At 43.5% G+C, this 12,392-nt stretch overlaps 1 protein-coding gene across 2 annotated transcripts in view; it reads left to right on the top strand.

Annotated features, from left to right (window-relative positions):
• dync1h1 (dynein, cytoplasmic 1, heavy chain 1) overlaps positions 1–12,392 on the top strand; it is a 32,886-nt gene that overhangs the window by 10,213 nt on the left and 10,281 nt on the right. The window contains exons 21-52 of one of the 2 annotated variants that reach the window (XM_084741956.1): positions 70–279; positions 390–536; positions 646–812; positions 930–1,103; positions 1,420–1,774; positions 1,870–2,064; positions 2,163–2,445; positions 3,068–3,168; positions 3,295–3,454; positions 3,691–3,931; positions 4,020–4,203; positions 4,330–4,542; positions 4,633–4,871; positions 5,339–5,495; positions 5,604–5,828; positions 5,951–6,181; positions 6,303–6,443; positions 6,589–6,822; positions 6,989–7,195; positions 7,281–7,402; positions 7,519–7,684; positions 8,092–8,255; positions 8,370–8,499; positions 8,629–8,762; positions 8,895–9,009; positions 9,316–9,477; positions 9,603–9,817; positions 9,924–10,128; positions 10,256–10,429; positions 10,567–10,686; positions 11,270–11,390; positions 11,711–11,906. In XM_084741956.1, the coding sequence (XP_084598082.1) occupies positions 70–279; positions 390–536; positions 646–812; positions 930–1,103; positions 1,420–1,774; positions 1,870–2,064; positions 2,163–2,445; positions 3,068–3,168; positions 3,295–3,454; positions 3,691–3,931; positions 4,020–4,203; positions 4,330–4,542; positions 4,633–4,871; positions 5,339–5,495; positions 5,604–5,828; positions 5,951–6,181; positions 6,303–6,443; positions 6,589–6,822; positions 6,989–7,195; positions 7,281–7,402; positions 7,519–7,684; positions 8,092–8,255; positions 8,370–8,499; positions 8,629–8,762; positions 8,895–9,009; positions 9,316–9,477; positions 9,603–9,817; positions 9,924–10,128; positions 10,256–10,429; positions 10,567–10,686; positions 11,270–11,390; positions 11,711–11,906 (5,888 nt within the window). Of the gene's footprint in view, positions 1–69; positions 280–389; positions 537–645; positions 813–929; positions 1,104–1,419; positions 1,775–1,869; positions 2,065–2,162; positions 2,446–3,067; positions 3,169–3,294; positions 3,455–3,690; positions 3,932–4,019; positions 4,204–4,329; positions 4,543–4,632; positions 4,872–5,338; positions 5,496–5,603; positions 5,829–5,950; positions 6,182–6,302; positions 6,444–6,588; positions 6,823–6,988; positions 7,196–7,280; positions 7,403–7,518; positions 7,685–8,091; positions 8,256–8,369; positions 8,500–8,628; positions 8,763–8,894; positions 9,010–9,315; positions 9,478–9,602; positions 9,818–9,923; positions 10,129–10,255; positions 10,430–10,566; positions 10,687–11,269; positions 11,391–11,710; positions 11,907–12,062; positions 12,259–12,392 lie in introns of both variants that reach the window. The other variant, XM_084741957.1, reaches the window with a different exon arrangement.

The raw sequence follows: 12,392 nt of genomic DNA on the forward strand, positions 1-12,392 counted from the left end.
TAACAACAAATTCTGGCTCACAAAAAAGTTAGGTTATTAACTTCTCTACGTTTTCCTTTCTCTCACCAGGTTAACATGTTGGTGATTGAACTGAAATCAGAGGCTCTGAAGGACCGCCACTGGAAGCAACTGATGAAACGTCTGCATGTGAACTGGGTCCTGTCAGAGCTGACCCTGGGACAGATCTGGGATGTGGATCTGCAGAAGAATGAGATGGTGGTGAAGGACGTCCTCCTGGTTGCTCAGGGAGAGATGGCTTTGGAGGAGTTCCTCAAACAGGTGAAAAGAGGAGGCCTTCAGTACCAATAGTACAACTCTCTACAGCTTTAAATCCAAATCATTAAAAATGTCTCCTTTTTAATAATAATTCTCTGGTTTTTGGTCCTCAGATCCGTGAGGTGTGGAATTCGTATGAGCTTGACCTGGTGAACTACCAGAACAAGTGTCGTCTGATCAGAGGCTGGGATGACCTCTTCAACAAAGTCAAAGAACATATCAACAGCGTGTCTGCCATGAAATTGTCTCCGTACTACAAAGTAAACAGAATGACATCTTGTTTTCTTAAAGACAGTAGTTTAAGATTATAAAGATACTTGATTTTTCAGGACTGCATCAACACCACTTCCTCTTCTTTCTTCCTCCCAGGTGTTTGAAGAAGATGCCCTGAGCTGGGAGGACAAGCTGAATCGCATCATGGCTCTGTTTGATGTCTGGATTGATGTCCAGCGTCGCTGGGTCTATCTGGAAGGCATCTTCACTGGCAGTGCTGACATCAAACATCTGCTGCCTGTAGAAACCCAAAGATTCCAGAGGTAAATGAAGGACCTTTATTTTTACAATTTCTTTTCTTAACAAACCACAAATTTCTTCTGGAGCAATATTTTCTGCTACATCCTGCTTAAATCAGTCTCTCTGTCTTTGTTCCACAGTATCAGCACAGAGTTCTTGGCACTGATGAAGAAGGTGACAAAGTCTCCCCTCGTGATGGATGTGCTGAACATTCAGGGAGTGCAGAGATCTCTGGAGCGACTGGCCGACCTTCTGGGAAAAATCCAGAAAGCCCTTGGAGAATACCTGGAGAGAGAAAGATCCTCATTCCCCAGGTAAGAAAATGATACAGGGTGAAGGGAGTGTGATTATTTTGAATGTTTGGAATCACTGTGACCAATTCATACATTCATTTCAAAAGAGCTTTATTGATATGGGAAGCACATTTTTACATTTCCAAAACAAATGAAAAATCAACAACAAAAAATGTAATCAAACAGAAGAAATATGGTTTTGTTGTTTGAACCATATGTAGATATATAGATGGGTATAAACATGGCTTAAAATAAAATGGTTAAAAAATATAAATACTGACATTAACAATTGTATAAACACTGATCCGATCCAACTGCTCACTCTTTTCTTTCTCAGGTTCTACTTCGTGGGAGACGAGGACTTGCTTGAAATCATCGGCAACAGCAAGAACGTGGCCAAACTGCAGAAGCACTTCAAGAAGATGTTTGCTGGAGTTTCCAGCATCCTGCTGAACGAGGACAACACTGTGGTGCTGGGAATCTCCTCCCGTGAGGGTGAAGAGATTCACTATAAGACACCTGTCTCCATCACAGAGCACCCCAAGATCAACGAGTGGCTGACGCTGGTGGAGAAGGAGATGAGGGTGACGCTGGCCAAGCTACTGGCCGAGTCTGTCACAGAGGTCACAGGGTTCAACAAGGGCACAGCCGTCGACCTGAGTCAGTACATCACCTGGATTGATCGTTACCAGGTTGGTATTTTGGGCATTTATTATACACAGGAAGTTATTTAACATGCATGGAAATCAGGCAATAATTTCACCTGATCTGTTTCTTCTGTCCACAGGCCCAGCTGGTGGTCCTGTCCACTCAGATCGCCTGGTCTGAGAACATCGAGTCTGCCCTGACCACCATCTCTGGTGGTGGAGACATGTCACCCATGCAGGGAGTGCTGTCAAACGTTGAGGCCACCCTCAATGTGCTGGCTGACACCGTGCTGATGGAGCAGCCTCCGCTCCGCAGGAGGAAACTTGAGCACCTGGTTAGATGGAATTTTTTGTTTCTTTTTTAAAGAACAGCTGTAAAAGAATGTTGTCCAATGGAAAAAGTGTCTGAAATCTGTTTTCTGCTCCATCTTAGATCACAGAACTGGTGCACCAGCGTGACGTGACCAGAACTCTGATCAAGAACAAGATCGACAACCCCAAGTCCTTCGAGTGGCTCAGCCAGATGCGCTTCTACTTTGACCCCAAGCAGACAGACGTCCTGCAGCAGCTGTCCATTCAGATGGCCAACGCTAAGTTCAACTATGGCTTTGAGTACCTGGGAGTCCAGGACAAGCTCGTCCAGACGCCACTGACAGACCGCTGCTATCTCACCATGACCCAGGCTCTGGAGGCCCGCCTTGGAGGGTCACCATTTGGTATGAAAGCAGTTGTTTGTTTGTTTTTAACATGCAAGAAATGGAGACTTTGTTTCTTAAGAAAAGTAAATGGTTAACATAAAAAAAAATGTCACAGAGGTTGTTCCGAGGTTGAGTTAACCTCCGCAATGTACTCTGTTTGATAGAGTTGCGTGTGATTTACTTAATGTTAAGGTATATCGTCCTCCATGTTTTAATGTATCAAATTCACAAAAATGGCCATCAGATTTTTCCATCATGGTTAAAAAATCTTGAGTCAATATCCTCCCACAAAGGCGCTCTTGCATTGGCTTGCTTGCAAGTGCGTAACGACTGGAGGAACATAAACTTGAATGAAGACAGTTGTGTTGCTTGCTGCCTCAGCAGTTAAGATGTCAACATTCATACAACCGCTGACCATCAGGTATACGTTCATCCATGTCAGAGCACACATAGAAGTGCTGTTGACATAGTACTGGTAGGTTTCTGCATTTTACATGTTGACATGTAACACAAAAAGTTCTGTGGAGATCTGTGAATGTTTGAGCTACTGAGACTGTCTGACTGCACATCTTTACCAGAAAATGGGGAAAAAATTCAGTCGCTGATGGAAAAAATATTTGATTAATTGTCCTCCATCTAGGTCCTGCTGGCACAGGGAAGACGGAGTCAGTGAAAGCTCTCGGTCACCAGCTGGGCCGCTTTGTCCTGGTCTTCAACTGTGATGAGACATTCGATTTCCAGGTACATCACTACATTCAGTCTCATTCTTGTGATTGTCAGTTGCTTTTCCTAAACGGAAAAAGTAGTAAAGTTTGACATTATAGTCATTTAACCCGCAAATCTCTTTTGTTAACTCCTCTTTTTTAGGCCATGGGTCGTATCTTCGTGGGTCTGTGCCAGGTGGGAGCGTGGGGCTGCTTTGATGAGTTCAACCGACTGGAGGAGAGGATGCTCTCTGCTGTCTCCCAGCAGGTCCAGTATATCCAGGTGGCCTTGAGGGAGCACAGCAACCCCAACAGAGATAGGAGTACGTACAATACATGTGGGAAATCAGGTGTCATGTGTAAAGAGACTGGCCTTTTAATGTGCACAACTGTTTGTACCTTTTTTAAATAACAGAGTCTGTGACTATTTACTAAAATTTTCTTCATTTAAAAAAAAAAAACAGTATGAAGGAAAAGTTTTAAAGGCATTCAATTCTCCACCTTTTTTTTTTACCAGAGAACAACATTGTAGATAACAAATTTTTTCATCCCCTCTTAGGTGTGCCCGTCACCACAGAGCTCCTGAACAAGCAGGTGAAGGTGAGCCCAGACATGGCCATCTTCATCACCATGAATCCCGGTTACGCTGGCCGCTCCAACCTGCCCGACAATCTGAAGAAGCTGTTCCGTAGCTTGGCCATGACTAAGCCTGACCGCCAGCTCATCGCCCAGGTCATGCTGTACTCTCAAGGCTTCCGTACAGCTGAGATCCTCGCCAAGAAGATTGTGCCTTTCTTCAAGTATGTTCTGTTTAAGGAAATGCATGTAATTTTAATAGAATTTTGAGAGGTATTTCATCTCTGAACTTGTCCCCTGCTTCCGCTTCAGGCTGTGTGACGAGCAGCTGTCCTCCCAGAGTCACTATGACTTCGGCCTTCGAGCTCTCAAGAGCGTGCTGATCAGTGCTGGAAATGTCAAGCGTGAGAGAATCCAGAGGATCAAGAAGGAGAAACTAGAGCGTGGAGAGGTTGTTGATGAGAATGAGATCGCTGAGAACCTTCCTGAACAGGAGGTACAGATAATTCCATATTGTAGGACATACAGTAGTGAAGTTTATGTGTTGTTTTGTTACTAAATTTTGGCAGCTCTGGCAAATCTGGAGCAGGACTGGTTATTCCACTCTGTCTTGTTACTGTAGATCCTCATCCAGAGTGTGTGCGAGACCATGGTTCCCAAGCTGGTGGCGGAGGACATCCCTCTGCTGTTCAGCCTGCTGTCAGATGTCTTCCCTGGAGTCCAGTACATGCGTGGGGAGATGACCGCTCTGAGGGAGGAGCTGAAGAAAGTCTGCGCGGAGATGTACCTCACCTATGGAGATGGTGATGACGTGGGCAGCATGTGGGTGGAAAAGGTACGTGACTAAATAGAGTTAATACAGCCTTGCTTACATGGTGAGTAGTTTCTCTACTTTGTGTAAACACCGTCATTCATCTCCTTCTAGGTGCTCCAGCTCTACCAGATCACACAAATCAACCACGGTCTGATGATGGTGGGACCTTCAGGTAGTGGGAAGACCTTGGCGTGGAGGGTGCTGCTCAAAGCCCTGGAGAGGCTGGAAGGTGTTGAGGGTGTCGCCCACATCATCGACCCCAAGGCCATCAGCAAGGACCACCTGTACGGAACCCTGGACCCCAACACACGTGAATGGACCGACGGCTTGTTCACACACATCCTTAGGAAGTAAGTTCTGTAGCACACGTCATTATTAAGGATTTAAATCTACTCATTTTATCTTGATATTGTCAAGTAAGACTTTTAAAAAAATAACTGGTAAAGTCTATGTGATTGATACAAACCACAAGCTACTCATCTGGTATCAGCTGCTTCAAAAACTGATCTAGTAATATTATAGAAATCCACAATATGTGTGGCTGCATCACTTTCAAATGTTTTCAGCACTTTTGTATAATGTTTGTGCCAAAAAACATCCCTGAGTGACATCTTTAGCTGACCTGTGTCACATGACTATGGAAACATGAGACATGAGAAGCCTTTTACTTTATTTCATTTTTCCCCCCTAAAAAAGACCACTATTTTGAAAAATACATGCCAGTTTAAAAGAATGATATATATATTGGTAAAATTCTAACAAAAAAAGCATTGGTATTATATCGAATTGTAATATTATCTATTTTTGACCATTTTAGGATCATTGACAATGTTCGAGGTGAACTGCAGAAGCGCCAGTGGATCATCTTCGATGGCGACGTTGACCCTGAATGGGTTGAAAATCTCAACTCGGTTCTGGATGACAACAAGCTGCTCACCCTTCCCAACGGAGAGCGTCTCAGCTTACCACCAAATGTAAGAGAACAGCACTTCAAACACAGATGTCTGTTTTGTTTCATTATTAGACAAAAACAGAAGGTGGTGAAAGCTGTACTGACGTGGAATTATTTTCTCTCTGCCTAGGTGCGTGTAATGTTTGAAGTCCAGGACCTGAAGTATGCCACACTGGCCACTGTGTCTCGCTGTGGTATGGTCTGGTTCAGTGAGGATGTCCTCAGCACAGACATGATCTTCAACAACTTCCTGGCTCGGATTCGCAGCATCCCACTGGACGAGGGAGAGGATGAAGCTCAGCGCCAGAGGAAGGGCACAGATGATGAGGAAGAGAGTGCATCACCAATGTTGCAGGTAGAAAACACGCTAAGAAAAAAAACAACATGTCTTAATTAAGAAAAATGTGCAGCAATTATTTCAATTATATTTTATACCATCTTGTCTTAACTGATGTCCTGTTGCATGTTTTACTCTAGATCCAGCGTGATGTTGCAGCCATCCTGCAGCCGTACTTCACTTCCACAGGCCTGGTGATCAAGGCCTTAGAGCATGCCTCCAAGATGGAGCACATCATGGACTTCACCCGCCTGCGCTGCTTGGGTTCCCTGTTCTCAATGATGCACCAGGCCTGCCGTAATGTGGCGCTCTACAACAACAACCACCCCGATTTCCCCATGCCCATTGATCAGCTGGAAAAATACATGCAGGTGCTGTTCTACTGTGTGTATACAATGAAAAGAAGAAGCGTACATATTTTGCTACTTAATGGCTGCAAAATATATGCATTTTCTTAGAACTTAACAATTTTGTGGCATTGTCTTTCTACAGAAATATCTGATCTACTCTGTGCTGTGGTCGTTCTCTGGTGACGGACGGCTGAAGATGAGAGCTGAGCTTGGAGAGTACATCCGTCGCATCACAACTGTACCTCTCCCTGCTGCTCCTAATGTCCCCATCATTGACTATGAGGTACAGCTTCTTAGTGCTTAAACAGTTACTGATTCTTCTCTTGTGTAAATTTTAAAGAAAATGTTTGCTTTCAGTGTCTTGGAGACACAGGGATTCAAACCAGAAGACGTTAACTATTATATGTCATTTCCTTTGCATTGTTTAGGTGTGCATCTCTGGTGAGTGGCAGTCCTGGCAGGGCAAGGTGCCCCAGATCGAGGTGGAGACCCACAAGGTGGCATCCCCAGATGTTGTGGTTCCCACCCTGGACACTGTTCGCCATGAGGCGTTGCTTTACACATGGCTGGCTGAGCACAAGCCACTGGTGCTGTGTGGACCTCCTGGCTCTGGAAAGACCATGACTCTGTTCAGTGCCCTCAGAGCATTGCCTGATATGGAGGTGAGAAACTGGTTGGAAAAAAAAACTTTTTTGTTAGCTAATTATGTACACTGGAGTTATATAGTGCATACTTTAAACGGCTGAATGAACTGGGTTGAAACTAAGAATAGTTATGTACCATTGTCAACATCTCTAATTTTCAAAATTTCCTACAACTTGCTTCCAGGTTGTGGGTCTGAACTTCTCCAGTGCCACCACCCCCGAGCTGCTCCTGAAGACCTTCGACCATTACTGCGAGTACCGCCGTACCCCCAACGGTGTGGTCCTCGCCCCCGTCCAGCTGGGCAAGTGGCTGGTGTTGTTCTGTGATGAGATCAATCTGCCAGACATGGACAAGTACGGCACACAGAGAGTCATCTCTTTCATCAGACAGGTACGTTACATGTTGGCTATTTTATGGGACCTCCTTGAATTTTAAATGCAGTACAATGATGAATACTGTTGTGTTTCCTTTGCAGATGGTGGAACATGGAGGTTTCTACCGCACCTCAGACCAGACTTGGGTCAAACTGGAGAGAATCCAGTTTGTTGGAGCCTGTAATCCTCCCACTGACCCTGGCAGAAAGCCTCTTACACACAGGTGCATTTCTCAGACTTTACACCTGATTAAAACATTAATATGATTAATACCATAATTAACAGAAATGGAAAAACTTGAGCCCTAATAGTGACCTTGTTGTGGCATGCTGTTTTTAGGTTCCTGCGTCATGTTCCTGTGGTGTATGTGGACTATCCAGGCCCCGCCTCTCTAACCCAGATTTATGGAACTTTCAACCGTGCCATGCTGCGCCTCATCCCATCTCTGCGTACCTATGCTGAGCCTCTTACTGCTGCTATGGTGGAGTTCTACACCATGTCTCAGGTACATTAAATTATTAAAACTAAGATCAGTGATAGAACAATTGAGAGAATGTCCTGTGAATATGAATGTAATATGCATTTAGTACTTTATTATGATTTAAAGTATAATTTTTGCAACCGGTTTTGTTTGTTTTTTCTCACTTAATGTTTTTTTTTATTTTTTTTATTTTTCCATTATTTGCTGTTTACTTAAGTTATATGTCACTGTGCTGCTTCAGATCTTGAAAAATACTTTTAAAAGTTACAAAAAACTACCAAGAATCTGTATTTAAATCAAATATCACGTTTACTCACAGAAACTAGCACACAAACAAGAAACGAAATGTATTTTATTGATAATTTTTCAGTTCTTTTGTGCACACTATGACTAATTTGTCCTCATGTCCCGTTTAACCTTTTTCCATTCAGGAGCGGTTCACTCAGGATACCCAGCCTCACTACATCTACTCTCCCAGAGAGATGACCCGCTGGGTGAGAGGTATATTCGAGGCCCTGCGGCCACTTGAGACTCTGCCTGTGGAGGGACTCATCCGAATCTGGGCCCATGAAGCTCTCCGTCTCTTCCAGGACAGGTGAGTGCAGAGAGGCTGAGCTTTACCACTCAAAGAAGATAATATTTTTATCTACTCCAGTTGTGTTTTGAATGAATGAATACTTTGGTGACAATGTGTTTCGTCTTTTTCCAGGTTGGTTGGTGATGAAGAGAGAAGGTGGACAGATGAGAACATTGACATGGTTGCTCTCAAACACTTCCCCAACATTGATAAGGACAAGGCTCTGAACAGGCCGATTCTCTACAGCAACTGGCTCTCAAAGGTAAACAGAAACAGGCTGATTCTGCTGTGACATTCCTGTTTTGGTGATGATGCGGAAATACTGAGAATTGTTGTCAAGTTTGGGTGTTTTCTTTCTGCATTCACTGAATTTATTGTTTGTTTGATGTAGGACTATATCCCAGTGGAACAGGAGGAGCTGAGGGACTACGTGAAGGCCCGCCTGAAGGTCTTCTATGAGGAGGAGCTGGACGTCCCTCTGGTGCTCTTCAATGAGGTGCTGGACCACGTCCTCAGAATTGACCGGTGAGTAACGCAGTGTTCAGCTGCTAATTGACTTTTAATCTGGTGTAAGTATGGAAATAATCAAGGAAAGAGAATTTCAGTCCTGAAATAAATGTTTTGGCGAAAATAATAAAACTGTATGTCCTCCTGCAGAATTTTCCGTCAGCCTCAAGGCCATCTGCTGCTGATCGGTGTGAGTGGAGCAGGAAAAACAACTCTGTCTCGCTTCGTAGCTTGGATGAATGGACTTAGTGTGTACCAGATCAAGGTTTGTACAACACATGTGAAGATATATTACCACAGTTGCCTGTCTGTTTATAATGTATAATTTTCCTTCATCTTACCACACTTATTTATAGACCCCTATTTTCAACGTTGTTTATATATGCTGTTGTTTATCTATTGTAATATATAATTTTAGTATCTATTTTTCAATATATATTGTAGTTTAATGCACATATTATAATATACTTCTGTTTTGTATAATATTTCTGTGCTCATGTATATTTCTGTTGTTGAATGGAAGCAACTTTAACGTAACCCAGAGATCAATATTAAAATTGTGTGTTTTCAGGTCCACAGGAAATACACTGGAGAGGACTTTGATGAGGACCTGCGTACCGTGCTGCGTCGCTCAGGTTGTAAGAACGAGAAGATCGCCTTCATCATGGATGAGTCCAACGTGCTGGATTCTGGTTTCCTTGAGAGAATGAACACACTGCTGGCCAACGGAGAGGTAACATGCTGCCATCGTTTTCTGTTGTGCTTCAGTACAAGATGACAACACTGTCTTTTAGGTTTCTAAGATAAGATAGCTTTTACTTAACTTTTGTTTTGTATAATGTTCCCTGTTGTTTGTAGGTTCCTGGGCTGTTTGAGGGAGATGAGTACGCCACCCTGATGACTCAGTGTAAGGAGGGAGCTCAGAAAGAGGGTCTGATGCTTGACACACACGAGGAGCTGTACAAGTGGTTCACCAGTCAAGTCATCAGGAACCTCCATGTTGTTTTCACCATGAACCCATCATCAGAGGGCCTGAAGGACAGAGCTGCCACATCTCCTGCCCTCTTCAACAGGTACGGACACATGGTGGAAACCAAGCATAAATTCATCAGTGAGCAGCAGGGAGAAGATACTACAGGATTATAGTGTTTCTTAATTGAAAACTTTTCTTTGTGTTAGGTGTGTGCTGAACTGGTTTGGAGACTGGTCCACAGAGGCTCTGTATCAGGTGGGTAAGGAGTTCACCAGTAAGATGGATCTGGAGAAACCAAACTACAAGGTGCCCGACTACATGCCCATCGTCTACGACAAACTGCCTCAGCCGCCATCTCACCGCGAGGCTATTGTCAACGGCTGCGTGTTTGTGCACCAGACGCTCCACCAGGTATGGATATTTCCAAGTTTGCAGTAGTGGCTAATGTGTTTGTTTTAACAAAGATTGGGCATTTGGAAATCTTAAGTTAATACATTGAACAGTTGGTTAATGTGAAGTTCATGTTAACTCTACACAGGCTAACAACCGTCTGGCCAAGCGAGGTGGTCACACGATGGCAATTACTCCTCGTCACTACCTGGATTTCATCAACCAGTATGCCAACCTCTTCAATGAGAAACGCAGCGAGCTGGAGGAGCAGCAGATGCACCTCAACGTTGGTCTCCGCAAGATCAAGGAGACTGTCGATCAGGTGCAGTAATTTTGTATTTTATTTCAACTTAACTAAATGTGCTTGCACAGTGCCAGAGTGTCAGTTATATCAGTGCTTGCTAGCTGCTGTTTACTCTTGTCTGACTCTTAAATTGTTCTTGTTCTTGCCTCATCAAGGTGGAGGAGCTTCGTCGTGACCTGAGAATCAAGAGCCAGGAGTTGGAGGCAAAGAATGCTGCTGCCAATGACAAGCTGAAGAAGATGGTCAAAGACCAGCAGGAGGCTGAAAAGAAAAAGGTGCACAGGAAGGAATTCAATACTGAGAACACTTAAAAAAAAACAATTGTAAATCAATATTACTCTATTGTGATTGTTATTTTTTCTTCTTAAAAACAAACCTAACCGTTTCAGATTTTTGAAGGTTAGTTCCTCACATGGATATATGTGTACACTATCATGAACTTGCTTTTCAGAGGTTTGAACCACCAGACACAATAACGACACACAAATAATCAGGGCAACAATCCAACATAGTGTAGTTAACAAAAATGAAAATTCAGTGTATTGAAAGAATAAAACATCCCACATTTGACCAAAGAAAAATTCCTTTTCGTTCAAGTCCGAACAGTTAAAATGAAAATATTCACACAAGAATAGTCCAGATTTGAATGGAAAAAAAAAAACGCCACTTTTCAGGGTTTCAGAGATAACCAACAAAAATTAGAACCTCGGTTTGTTCCGTTCAGTTTCTAAAAATTAGTCCAGCATAAATTCTCTTCCCTGAACAAAATAAGTTGGGCTTTTTTAGCTAAGTTTCATTCATGTTCAGCTAAATTTTGCATCAAACTGAACTCTTGCGCTGTTGCTATGGTGATTCCAGGTGATGAGCCAGGAGATCCAGGAGGCTGTGTACAAGCAGCAGGAAGTGATCAAGGACAAACAGCTGAGTGTCAAACAGGACTTGGACCAGGTGGAGCCTGCTGTTATTGAGGCTCAGAATGGTACAGTATTATATTTTGTCACAGCAGTCTTTATAATGCGTTGGAGTTGTTGTCACACAATGAGCATGACTGTCTTGTGGATTGGAACTATCTATATAGTAAATGCACTATAATATGTGCTACAGTACTATTATGCTAAAAGATCAGTGGCCTGTACCTGCCTTTGTTCAAACTTTTCCCTTTTTTTCTTACAACGTTATCACATAGTCACTTATGGCGTATGGGCTTGCAGTTAACAGCTTGATTTTCACCTGCATCCTCCCTCCATCACTGCCCTTTCCCTGTCATAATCCACATCCTTGTTCATCTGATGTCGATAGCCGTTAAGTCCATTAAGAAACAGCACCTGGTGGAGGTGCGTTCCATGGCCAACCCTCCTGCCGCTGTGAAGCTGGCCCTCGAGTCCATCTGCTTGCTCCTGGGAGAGAGCACGACCGACTGGAAGCAGATCCGTTCCATCATCATGAGGGAGAACTTCATCCCCACTATTGTTAACTTCTCTGCTGAAGAGATCAGGTGAAATAAGAAAAAATGTTTTCTGCACTTGTTCACTAAAGCTCTCTCCCCTTCTCTCTCTCTCTCTCTCTGGCTCTTTCTGACGTTTCTACCCCTCAATCTGTCTCCTCTTACTGCTTCTTTCCCTCAAACACGTGCCACCTTCCTCCTAACTAGCGGTGAGTTCTATCAAGCGGCAGCACCTAGTAGAAGTGCGGGCCATGACCAATCCTCCAGCCGCTGTCAAGCTAGCCTTGGAGTCTATCTGCCTTATGCTGGGCGAGGAGACCAGTGACTGGAAAAAAATCAGACAAGTTATTATCAGGGACAATTTCATCACCAGCATAGTCAACTTTTCCTCTGAGGAGATGAGGTACCGGTGTCAAAACGTCCGTCTAGTCCTTAATGGGAGCACAAATGATAATAATCAATCAGAGGTATAATCAGATTTGATCAGACTTTGATTTAAGGTTTCTCATTTTACTGAATCAGAAAATTACCTAATGG

Source organism: Lutjanus erythropterus, chromosome 18, assembly GCF_056507025.1.
Source record: "Lutjanus erythropterus isolate fLutEry1 chromosome 18, fLutEry1.hap2, whole genome shotgun sequence".
Taxonomy (NCBI): Eukaryota; Metazoa; Chordata; class Actinopteri; order Lutjaniformes; family Lutjanidae; genus Lutjanus; species Lutjanus erythropterus.